This window comes from Candoia aspera, chromosome 2 (assembly GCF_035149785.1).
Source record: "Candoia aspera isolate rCanAsp1 chromosome 2, rCanAsp1.hap2, whole genome shotgun sequence".
NCBI lineage: Eukaryota > Metazoa > Chordata > Lepidosauria > Squamata > Boidae > Candoia > Candoia aspera.
In genome coordinates this window covers 14,426,396-14,437,743 of record NC_086154.1, presented here as the reverse complement: position 1 = coordinate 14,437,743, position 11,348 = coordinate 14,426,396, and the positions used below count along the sequence as shown (strand labels likewise).

Below are 11,348 nucleotides of genomic sequence, written 5' to 3'. Positions count from 1 at the left end.
TCAGGCACATAGAGACGATCGTTTCGCCAGGCAAAATTGTCAGTAAAAGTTACAGTGTGTAGGTTTGCTTGCAACCAAGTATCATTTTTAAGGTGGAGCAGCAACTGTTGTTGCAAGTCTGCTGGAATTGGCAAGTGCAGTGACTGGCAGGGAGGCAGAGCGGCTTGAGGTTGAGTTTGTTGCGCTCGCGCCTGGCTGCATGTCACAGCTGCCAGACTTAGTTGCTTTTCTGTCCACACAGTACCCTGTACCGTTGGCCCTGGGCCAGCATCTTGGGGTCTGCGTGACAGCGCATCAGCTAAAAAGTTTTTCTTGCCTGGTATGAATTTGAGGGTAAAGTCAAAACGACTGAAAAATTCAGCCCAGCGAAGTTGTTTGGGGCTGAGTTTTCGACTGGTGCTTAATGCCTCCAAGTTCTTATGGTCAGTCCAGACTTCAAAAGGGTTTGAAGCCCCTTCCAATAAGTGGCGCCAAGTCTCTAAAGCGGTTTTTACAGCAAAAGCCTCTTTTTCCCAAACATGCCACCATCTCTCCGTTTCGGTGAACTTGCGAGAGAGGTAAGCACAGGGTTTTAAGGTGTCAGACTGGTCTGACTGGAGCAGTAGTGCCCTGATGGAGAAATCAGAGGCATCCACCTGTACCACAAAAGGCTTGGTGGGGTCTGGATGCTGCAAAATGGGTTCGGTAGTGAAGATTTGTTTGAGCGCCTCGAATGCCTGTTGGCAAGTTGGAGTCTATTTAAGGAGCGCTCCTGGGTTTTTAGAGCGTCGCGTATCCCCCTGAGCTTTAGTTTTTAACAGTTCAGTAAGGGGGAGGGCGATTTCTGCAAAATTTTGGGCAAATGCCCTGTAGAAATTGGCGAATCCAAGGAAACTTTGTAATTGCCTCCTGGTACGTGGAGGCTCCCATGCCACAATAGCTTCAACCTTGGCAGGGTCCATTTCAATACCCTTAGCGGAAATTCTGTATCCTAGATAATCGATTTGTGACTGATGGAAAGTACACTTGGACAGTTTAGCATACAACTCAGCTTTTCTCAATTTAGTAAGCACTTGACGCACCAAGTGAATATGTTCTGACATGGTTTCAGTATAAATCAATACATCATCCAAATACACCAGTACTCCTTTAAAGAGGTGGTCGTGCAAGACCTCATTGATAAGTTGCATAAAAACCCCAGGTGCCCCCGATAAACCAAAGGGCAGGACTTTGTATTGGAAAGCCCCAAGAGGAGAGTTAAACGCTGTTTTCCACTCATCCCCTTCCCTTATGCGAATGCAAAAATAGGCTTCTCTCAGATCCAATTTTGAGAAGATTTTGCCTCTGGCCAGATGTGATAACATATCTTTGATCAGGGGCAAAGGATATTTATTTAATATTGAGACTGCATTGAGCCCGCGGAAATCGGTACAGAGCCTCAAGGAGCCATCCTTTTTTGGTCTAAAGAGAACAGGGGCCCCCACCGGGGAGTTTGCAGGCTCAATGAAACCCCTAGCCAGGTTTTTGTCAATGAATTCCCTTAGCGTAGTTAGCTCTTTGGGAGACATGGGATAGATTTTTGGGTGAGGTAACTTCACATTAGGGAGAAATTCAATGGCACAGTCTGTTTTCCGGTGAGGGGGCAAGCGATCTGCTTCCTTCTCCCCAAACACATCAGCCAAATCCTGGTATTGGTCGGGCAATCCTTCTAGCGGCGTCAGTGTTTGTACTGTAGTGTTAGCCACCCGTCCTCCCTCCATGTCCTCTAACAAGTCCTTTTCAGGTACCTTATAAAATCCATCAGAAAATGTTACAGTTCTGTGCAGCCAGTTGATGAAAGGGTTTTGTTGCACAAACCAAGGCATTCCTAAAATCACCAAAGGACCCCCCACTGGAGCTATGACAAAAGGCAATTTCTCCCAATGGGTCCCCATCTGTAAAGCCACCAGTCCTGTAGAGTGGGTGACTGCCTTCCCCCCCGCCATGGTTCCATCCAATTGCGTGAAGATCATGGGCCGTGGCAGAGGGAACGTGGGCAGTTCTAGGGCAGCTACAACATCAGGATGCATCAGCGAACGGGAGCAACCCGAGTCCAGCATGGCCCAGACTTCGACAGTTTTGGTTCTAGAGCCCAATTTTACTTTGACAGTCATTGTAGGGAACTTCCCACTCACCGAATCATGGTCGCGCCTGGTTTCTTCCACCTGCCCAACGGCGCCCTTCAGGGCAGGTGGAAGGCTTTTCCTGCCAGCTGATCGAACTGTAATTCCTCTTCCTCTTCCCCGAATGGGAGGTCTGGAGGGTCGAGTTCGGCACATGCAGCCTTCATCTTACATGGGAGGGATGGCAATTTCCCTGGTGCTTTTCCTGGCCGTTCCTCTGGTTGGCGTCTTGGGCATGAAGTGGCACAATGCCCATCTTTCCCGCATCTCAAGCACTGACCTTTCGCAAATCGTCGTTCCCTCTCTTCCTCCCAGGCTTTTGGTTTAGGGCGACTCGAATATCCCATTGGACGGGCTCCCTTCGCGATTCGAGCTTGTCTCAGTTCCTTACTATGGGCATACATTTGCAGAGCGCTTTCCGCACTGCCTGGCAACTGAATCCAGCCGTACAAAGTTTTAGGATCATCCCTACACAAAGCCCAATGGAGGATTTCCGTCTCCAGCCCTTGCTTGAACATCTCTACCAAGGTTGATTGGGACCAGTCCTCCACCTTTCCCGCCAGGGCTTTAAATTCCAAAGCATAGTCTGCGACAGAGAGGGTTCCCTGATAAAGTTTTCTCAGGGAGCTTTTCGCTCTCTCTTGAGCCAATGGGTCTTCAAAGTGTTGTTTAAGGGACCACAGAAACTCATCAAAGTCCTCTAACTCCATGGCCTCCGCTTGGCACAGCTGTACGTACCAATCGGCCGCCCTCCCCTTCAGCTTGTTGGCAATGAAATTAATCTTGCCCTGTTCTGACCGAAAACTTTGCCCCCAGTCCTCCATATAATGTCTAGCATTTGTGATGAAGAAGGAGAGCGTGGTAGGATCCCCATCAAACTTCACCCCAAAGGGTGGAAAGGTTCTTACCGGCTCCACCGGCTGTGGTGACTCTGCAAACAACAGCGTCCTTCGAGCCCCCAGTGGTGGTCGATCTCTGGATGCCCTCAGCTCCCTTCCTCCCAATTGATGGGGAGCCCGAGTCTTACTTCTTCCCCAGAATGATGATAGGGACCTCTGTCTTGGGAAAGCCAGCTGGGAGGGGTCTTCTTCCCAGTCTTCCTGTAGGGACCCCGGGTCCCTGGGGATATCCTTTAATAGGGTCACTATCATATCCATTTTGTCCTCTATTGCTTTCATGCGGGCAGGGGTGACAGGCTCTTCCAAGGGTCTGTTGGTCACTACCACCCTCGGTGATAAGGGGATTTCAGGTTCCCAGGATGGTTGTGGAGACCCCTCCCCGGTGCTGCTTCCACTTCAAGTTGGGGTTCACCCCCTGTGGCACCCTGCACCGCCAACAATAGCTCATCTAATTGGACCTCTCGCCTCTCCTGACGTGCTGCCCTTTGCGCTCTCGAAGTTGGAGCTAGCAGAGTCTTCGTCGAGTCCGGCTCTTCTCCGCTCCCTTCCTCGCGAAGCGGAGGTTCGATCATCGCTAGTGCTCCTCTTTACCCAAATGTTGGATGGGGCTAGCGGAAATGATATAAATGATTCTCAGCTTTATGTAATGGTTGCCTAATCCCAAATACTCAGTCTCACAAGCTCGGGCTTAAAGATAACTGATTTATTAAAGGAATAGTATGCAAATACAGAGAAAGCTGAGAATGAGCCAAAGCGCGCGAAATACAAACTTAAAAGCCTTGCCTTCAATCCAGTCCCGCCCCAAGCACCCGTCAGCAAGCACCCCCTCCCAGGTGCTAGGATCCGTTACACGTGCCTGGGAAAGTAACCTTGAACAGGAGTGCAAACCCAAACATACATTCCAAAGTTTCAAAACAAGGCAGAGCGCAGGAATGGAAAAACCCAGCCATGAGCAAGGCGGGTAGACACGGAAAACGGTCTGACATGTGAAACGTTACGATGTTAACAGAACATTGAAACGGGGAACATGACAGGAACCTTCAATCGCGTTTTGACCCTCAGACTTCGCCTGACAATTTTTCTGCCTGCTGTTTTGGATCGGAACTCTTTAAGGGAAGCTTGCTAAATGATAGGGGACATGTCGCTCTATTGCATGGGTGCGGGTCTTCACACTCACATTTTCCTTGCTGCATGTTTTATAATTTTTGCAAAAAATTCATCAGTAAATTTTAAAACGACCTTACATATGTTTGTGTGTGTGTGGCCTGGGACAGGATAAATTATTCCCAGGAAGAAGAGTTGCTTCAGCAGTTTTATTGCCCAATTATTATAATTCAAAACTCACCAGAAAGGAAGAAAAATTAGCTACAACACATAAAAAAGATTTCTTCCAAGGCACGATATTTTACACTGGCTGTAAGCTGAAAAAGAAGCAGCACCAACATCAGGACCCCTCCTTGTTTTTCATCATCAGATGCTCCTTAGTGTTCATGTCAGGTCTCAGGATAATGATGTAGCATTTGGGGATAAAGATGCAGCCCAGTAAGCCCAGGCTGGAGGCCAGGATGGAGAAGATCTGCACAGCCACCATGAATTTTCCTTTTGTGCTCAGGTAGGAGGGGACAAAAGTGAGCCAAACACTGCAGAAAACCAACATGCTGAAGGTGATCCACTTGGCTTCGTTGAAGGTCCCTGGCAGCTTTCGGGCCAGGAAAGCCACCAAGAAGCAGATGGCAGCCAGAAAGCCCATGTAGCCCAGTGCAGAGTAGAACATGGTGACTGAGCCTTCATTACACTGCAGCAGGATCTGTCCTGGATGGGAATGCATGTCAGAATCTGGGAATGGGGGAGAGATTCCCAGCCATATCATGCAGATGCCCATCTGGACCCCTGAGCAGGACAAGACAATGGAGTAGGCCAGAGTCTTCCCCAGCCATTTCCTCATCCTGCTGCCTGGTTTTGTGGCCAGAAATGCCACCACCACCATGACAGTCTTGGCCAGCAAGGAAGACACAGCAACAGAGAAAACAACACTGAAGGTGGTTTGTTGAAGAAAACATGCCACTTTCTTGGGATGACCAATGAAGAGAAGGGAGGTCAAGAAAGAAAGCAGGAGGGAGACCAGGAGAATGTAGGTGAGGTCCCGGTTGTTGGCTTTGACGATGGGAGTTTCTCGGTACTTAATGAAGATTCCCAGAACGAAGGCAGTAAATAGAGACAAAAAGGAGGCCATGAGAGCCAGGATGAGACCTAATGTTTCTTCATAGGACAGGAAACTTATAACTTTGGGGACACACTGATCTCGCCTCTTGTTGGAATGCTGGTCATCTGGACACTTGTTGCAATGGGCTGCATCTGAAAAAGGAGTTGCTCGCATGTATCTCTTTCTGCAGCTGCAGGATCATGAAAAGTCATCTTAAATCAGTTACTACTACAATTCATTAAAACATCTTTTTAAAAGTGATGGGTGAGAGGTGGAAAAGCTATTGGAAATTACTTTACCCCCATACTTGGTTAAGAAGTGAGTTGGATGGTGAGAAAACTTATTCATTAAGGATAAATGGACCATGAGTGGGGAAGTGCTCTGAAACATGCAGCTGAATATGACTTGAAAGGTGAAAGAGTAGTGTGCCCTTGTCTTTTCAATCCACCAGATGCATCAGGTGGGGACAAATCTAGAATTTGGGCTGTAAATAACTTGATTGCTGTTGGGACATAGTTGTTGCCTTGTTGCCTTGCATTTTTGGTAGTGGCTGTTGGCATTTTTTTCTGCTCTTGGCTACCATGGTAATTAAGTACTTCCTTAAGCGTCGGCCCAGTGAAGAGGTCGAATTTAATTGTCCTCAGTTTAGGTGTTAATAGTTGCATTGCCTGAGGGGAAGGCAGCTTGCAGGACTTTGTTTAGTTTTTAGCCTTGCAGCCGAGTAAGCAGCCTGGGGCTCTCTGAGAGCGTGTGTGAATGCACAAGCCTGTAAATAGGTTTTTGTGCTTTCTGTAAATAAATCTATTTTTATAGAAATGCCTGGTGTGTGATTTTTCTGATCTCTCTGGGCCAAATGCTTTCCAGCACTCTGCAAGAGTGGCAAGGGATGCTGTTTGGGCTCCCAGATTAAGTTCCCTCACTTGATTGTTCCAGCAAGGGGAAGAAAGTTGTTGAATGTGAATCATTCATGTCCAATTTCAGTCAAGTTCAGATTTTGTCTTCACTCCATCTTGGCTCTCAGCATAGCAAGTCTGGCCTGTGGCTGGAAAAGAACCCATGCCGTAGCTCAGTTGCCCCACAGGGAGATCCACATCATGACAATGCTCACATGTCCAAGGAATAATGCAATATGTCTGCCCAGAGAAATGTTGCCCAGAAAAGAGAAGGTGAATTCTGATTGCATCCTCCATGCCTCTCTTTTCTCCAGAGCCACCTACCTTCTTGCACAGAGATTGTTCCCTCCATGCACAGAGAACAGTCGTAGCAGCAAACCGGGGCTCCCTCTCTCATGAGCTTGGCGTATCCTGGGGAACAACTGTCTGTACATCTGGAAGAAGGCACCATCTAAACATACAAATAAAGGTCAGCCAGGGCAACGTAGGAATCAGAGGGGTTTATTCCAAGAAACTTGTTTCAGGAAGCCAAGGAGAACGCTGAGCAAATTCAACCAAGGGGTAGTGGCATAGCAGTTATGGATGCGTACCCCCCTCTTACTTCCTTTCTAACTGTTGGAGGTACCATCTAACATTACCCTTTATGGAAAAGGACTCTGTGCACAAGTGGCAAATGAAAGGCGACTCTCTTTCTCTGCCTATCTCTATTGCCAGCCCAAAAACATTCCCTCTGTCTTACTCTCCATTCCGAAGGAAAGTGGTTCCATTGGGAAGGTGTTGCTCCTTAATGTTTGTCTGGGGATACTGTATCTTGTATTTTTCCCGAACTCTAGATTGTCTCTTTTTGAAAACAAGATAGTTTGATAGATTATTAATGATGGTATCATATTCCAGTTTAATAAGGTAGACTGTAACATCCCCAACACAGTTGTTGGTGTAGCAGGTTCCAGTTTGTATTAAACTACTAGAAAACATGGAAAGAACCATGATATCTCACCAAGGGTTTAGAGAATTATTTCTGAGCAGAAAAGTTTGCATATGAAAAGGTAAACAGAAGACCCAAACCCAAGCAGCATCCGCTACCTGGTTAAATGAGGTTGGCCAGAGGATGGCACTCCGATTGATGGAGACCTTGACTCTGGAGGAGGCTTCCCTTTCCACACCCCCAACTTTCACCCCACCTTCAGACTTGTTGGGAAACACTGTCCAGTGCATGATATCAAAGTCAGCCACAGGAACTCCATTTTCATCCAAAGAAACCCCATCCCTGGAAAGATTGTGAAGCTGGAAGTTTCTCAGGAGCCGATGAAGCTGCAAAGACATAGAAAATCACACGTGCAGCTTCCACATTCCTATCTGAACCTTTAATCAAGGTGTTTATGGCTATTCTTCTGGATTGGAAGTGCTCTGAAGAATTCAACCTCTTCAGCTCAGCACTTCTGCCTGAAAGAGAATGATTCAGGATTTGATGGGAAGCTCCTCTGCCTCCTTCTCCAGGGTACGCCAGATCTTTCTCAGATATGTCTTCCACTTTCTGGAAGGAGCCACCATATGGTCCTACCAAGCTATAGCTCAGCATCATAATTTTAATGAAGATCAAAACCACATAAGGCTGAAAGTTCAAGAATTAACTGAATCTCATTAGATCCAAAAGTTATCCTGTGATCCAACATTTGATTTTTCTTGATTTTGTATGCTTTAATTTTTTAAACACATCCTGTCTGTGTGTGTACAGTATGTATGTATGTATGTATGTGTATGCGTATATGTGTGTGTGTGTATACACACACACATACAGACATAAATACACACACACACACACACACACTGGTTGGAATAGCAGTAGAAGAGATGTATAGTAATACAAGATCCTGAATAAAAGTAGTCTAGAACGAGGACCATTGGCTTAGGCATCGAGTAATAGACACATCAGTAGAAATCCAAGAGAATTGCTGAAGCCAACCCTGGATAGCAAAATTGGACAGGAGCTACAAGTACAGAGGCTGGACCAAGCTCGGAGAGCACCAAGGACTCCAATGAACCCAAGCAATAAGGTGCTGCTGTACAGCCAGTTTGGTGGAGCGGCTAAGGCATCGGGCTAGAGACTGGGAGACGCTGAGTTCAGTCAGACATCGATGTATACCTGGTTGCTGTGGTAGGAGCTTTTCAGCAGCAAAAACCACCATTTTAAATCCAGAAGACAAAGTCAAGGCTAACTCTGTGGCTCAGAAATTGGACAAGACCAGACCTGTGATCACGGGAGAGGGCTGAGGATGGCTGGAGCATCCTGATGCTTATTTCATTTGCAAGTGGGGAAAATTGCTTTGTCACTATAATGGCATCTCTGACATTCCAGCATCCCAAACCAGCAGAGACGGTTCAACTCTGAAAGAGTTAGCAACATAATCTCTCTCTCTCTCTCTCTCAAATACTCCAAACTGGGCAAGTGCTGTTAGGAATATCTCACTGCTCTCTGCATCCAATTTAATACTGAGGAACTGCAGGGGGAGCATCGATGGACCCTCAAAGGAGAATTCTCACCTGCCATGGCTGTACCATCTGGGGTGTCCGATGGTCTCCAACCTGCAGCCTCCTCCTGCTCCTCAGTTGGGAGGAAGAGGCAGCACTGAGGACCCAGGCCAGAGCTTGGATCGCTGTGGAAACACTGGCGGCATCCTCAGACAGGATCCTTGCAACCACCTCACGGGGTGGGAATTCCCAGTTCTCTGTTTCTAGGCATCTTTCCCAAACTTTCTTGGACAACACAGGCCTTGAGGAGGAGCACTGGAATGCTGCCTCCCCATACTGCTGGGTAACAGAGTAATATGAATCAAAGTCATAATATTGTGTCCTTTTCTTTGTCTGGGTGAGGAAGGAAAACAAAGCATGTTTACGTTGGAGATCAACCCAGGAGTAAAAGAGTCTTATACTTATATCTGGCAAAGTTGTTGCAATCCACACTTTCCCCCCAATGAAATTAATCCTTTCAACACCTTTTATCATTCTTGATAATATTATTGTGGCTTGAACATCCAGTTGACAAACTAGAATTTTTATTTGAGAATTGATAACAAACAAGAGCCTTTGCCATTTTTTAAAAATAAATATAGCAGTAAGATTCATCTCTGTATTTGCTGCTGGGATGCTTTCTGAGATGACAATGCAAATCCCATTGTTTACAGCTACAGTTGTGAAGGTGCTTTTAAAGTTTTCTCCCCTTTCATTGTCCTGAGAAAGGAGGGCAATCCACGTCCATCGGAAATGCAGAAGCAGCTTGACAATTGCTGAGAAAGGAGGTTCTTCTTTTGGAGTCATCCGGTAGAAAAAGGGAAAGTGATGCCTTTGCTCAGGAACGTGGCTGATAGCCCCATAGCTGATCTAAGATGAAAGAGAAATATTGCTGGTTTGTGTCCGTTTCAATGATAAAAGTCAAGTGCTTAAATGCAAGGGCCTCCTTTCCCCACTGCTGAGATAAGTTTTCCAGGGAACCACAACTGTGTGACATTTCCTGGCTCCCTTGGTGTTCTGTCCTCTTTGAGGCTAGGGGGCTCTGACCTTTTTGGTGGGTGATCCTTATGGGTGACCCTCATGGGTAATAATCATGGAGCACACCCTTCTGGTCAAACCCTACCGATAGAGCTAAGCATGGGTGGTAGATTGGATGCAGTGGGACACTTTTGCTGACAACAGCTGAGGCTCATATGAGCCCTACACACTCTGTCGGTCACCCACAGAGTAGAGGAGACTCAAGTAATACAGGACAGATAGCAGCATCTGCATACACTGGAAGAGAGAACTCTCCTGATTTACCAGGAACACACAAAGATAGACACACAGAGACACACACACACACAGTTCCACCATTTTAGCTTCATACCTGTGGGATTTTGTAGATGCCCAAGACAGTAGAAATATGATGAAAGAGTTCAGAATCGGTCTCCTCAAGAACTGCCAGCAGGTTCTTTTGTCTTCCACATCTGTAGTTTGGGACATTCTCCTGCCCTGTCGACAGCAGGTCCATCATGGCCTCATAGGTCATTCTTGCATTGAAAAAGTTCTCATAGATGTTGTAGCCCAGGGTGAGGTTGGGTAAGAGCTTCGGATTGTGGTGGATCTCATGAACAGCAAAAAGGAATGGCAGGATGTGGTAGAAGCTCATCGGCACACTGAAGCATAAACATTATCAAAAGGTCATCAACTTCAATTTGGATTTTCTTCTTCATTTCATAAAAGCATGTTGTAGTTACTGTAGCATTATATCTATATATTGCAATGCACAAAGTATTAGTAGACACTCACTGTTCAATTAAAAAATAGGAAACTCCTGAATCGTTTATTTCTAGGGCCTTTCCAGGTGATAGAATTCTTTGGAAATTTGTATTAGAAGGATAGCCCAATTGATGTCAATGGGAGCTTCTTTGCAAAACAAACACCAAAGAGAGAGAGTAAGCTTGGTGTGTCAGGATCAAGGGGATCCTACCAAAAAACCCAGAGCTGATCCTAACTATCATGTTCTCCCCATTTTGACTTGGGAGGAAATGAAGAAAATAACTCTTATAGCATCACTAACACAGTTAGGAAAACATGTAAAAGGAATTGGAGAAAAGAAGTTAAAGAAAGTGGAGAAATTTCTAACTGCTTCAATTTGTTTAGAATAAACTTTTGCAAAACAAAACAATGAATTCTTTACTTCTTTATTTATAGGACTGCTATGACTGCCTATCCCATACAATGACTCTAGGCAGCTCAGAACCATCCATAAAACCTTGTTAGAAACATACCGTTGCCCCAGGTGCCAGACCAGCCATCCTCACAGCTCAACCCCATATCCAAGCCCAATCCTTGGGGTCTTCACAGCCCTCCTGAAGGCTAAAATGGGACTGTTACCAAGTCTATATGCATATTGTCATTATATTATTATTATTATTATTATTATTATTATTTTATATTATACCACTCAGGAGGTGACTAATGGCTGGATTTCATGTGCTGGTAAGTGCACTCTTGAGCAGGTGATATTCCCTGCCTGGTCCCTTCCTCCAGAGGCCATATTTACATCTAGAGATGGTTGTGTTGCAGAACATTTAGGGCTTTGGATTTATTGCCCTATAGTCAGATATCTTTAATGCGATCATCTTTAGCCAACCATTAGCTTTACACTTAAGGTCTCCCTCCTCCTTGAATTTGGGTTTTAAAAGGTATTCCTTTTATT

The 11,348-nt window shown here is 45.9% G+C and overlaps 1 protein-coding gene across 1 annotated transcript; it reads right to left on the bottom strand.

Moving 5' to 3' along the window:
* Window positions 1-4,484: 4,484 nt before the first annotated feature.
* LOC134489909 (vomeronasal type-2 receptor 26-like) lies at window positions 4,485-10,295 on the bottom strand. The gene is made up of 6 exons (XM_063292782.1): window positions 10,014-10,295; window positions 9,317-9,514; window positions 8,678-8,998; window positions 7,220-7,447; window positions 6,461-6,587; window positions 4,485-5,395 (listed from the first exon to the last, which is right to left on the bottom strand). Exons 1-6 carry the CDS (start codon window positions 10,293-10,295, stop codon window positions 4,485-4,487), a joined length of 2,067 nt encoding a protein of 688 aa, XP_063148852.1.
* Window positions 10,296-11,348: the final 1,053 nt, after the last annotated feature.

Coding starts and splice junctions, on each gene's coding strand:
- LOC134489909 (XM_063292782.1), bottom strand. CDS start 10,295: ATGAGCTTCTACCACATCCTGCCATTCCTTTTTGCTGTTCATGAGATC. Junction 9,515..10,013: donor GCATCTACAAAATCCCACAG/GTATGAAGCTAA, acceptor CTTTCATCTTAG/ATCAGCTATGGGGCTATCAG. Junction 5,396..6,460: donor AACAATCTCTGTGCAAGAAG/GTAGGTGGCTCT, acceptor CTCCTTTTTCAG/ATGCAGCCCATTGCAACAAG.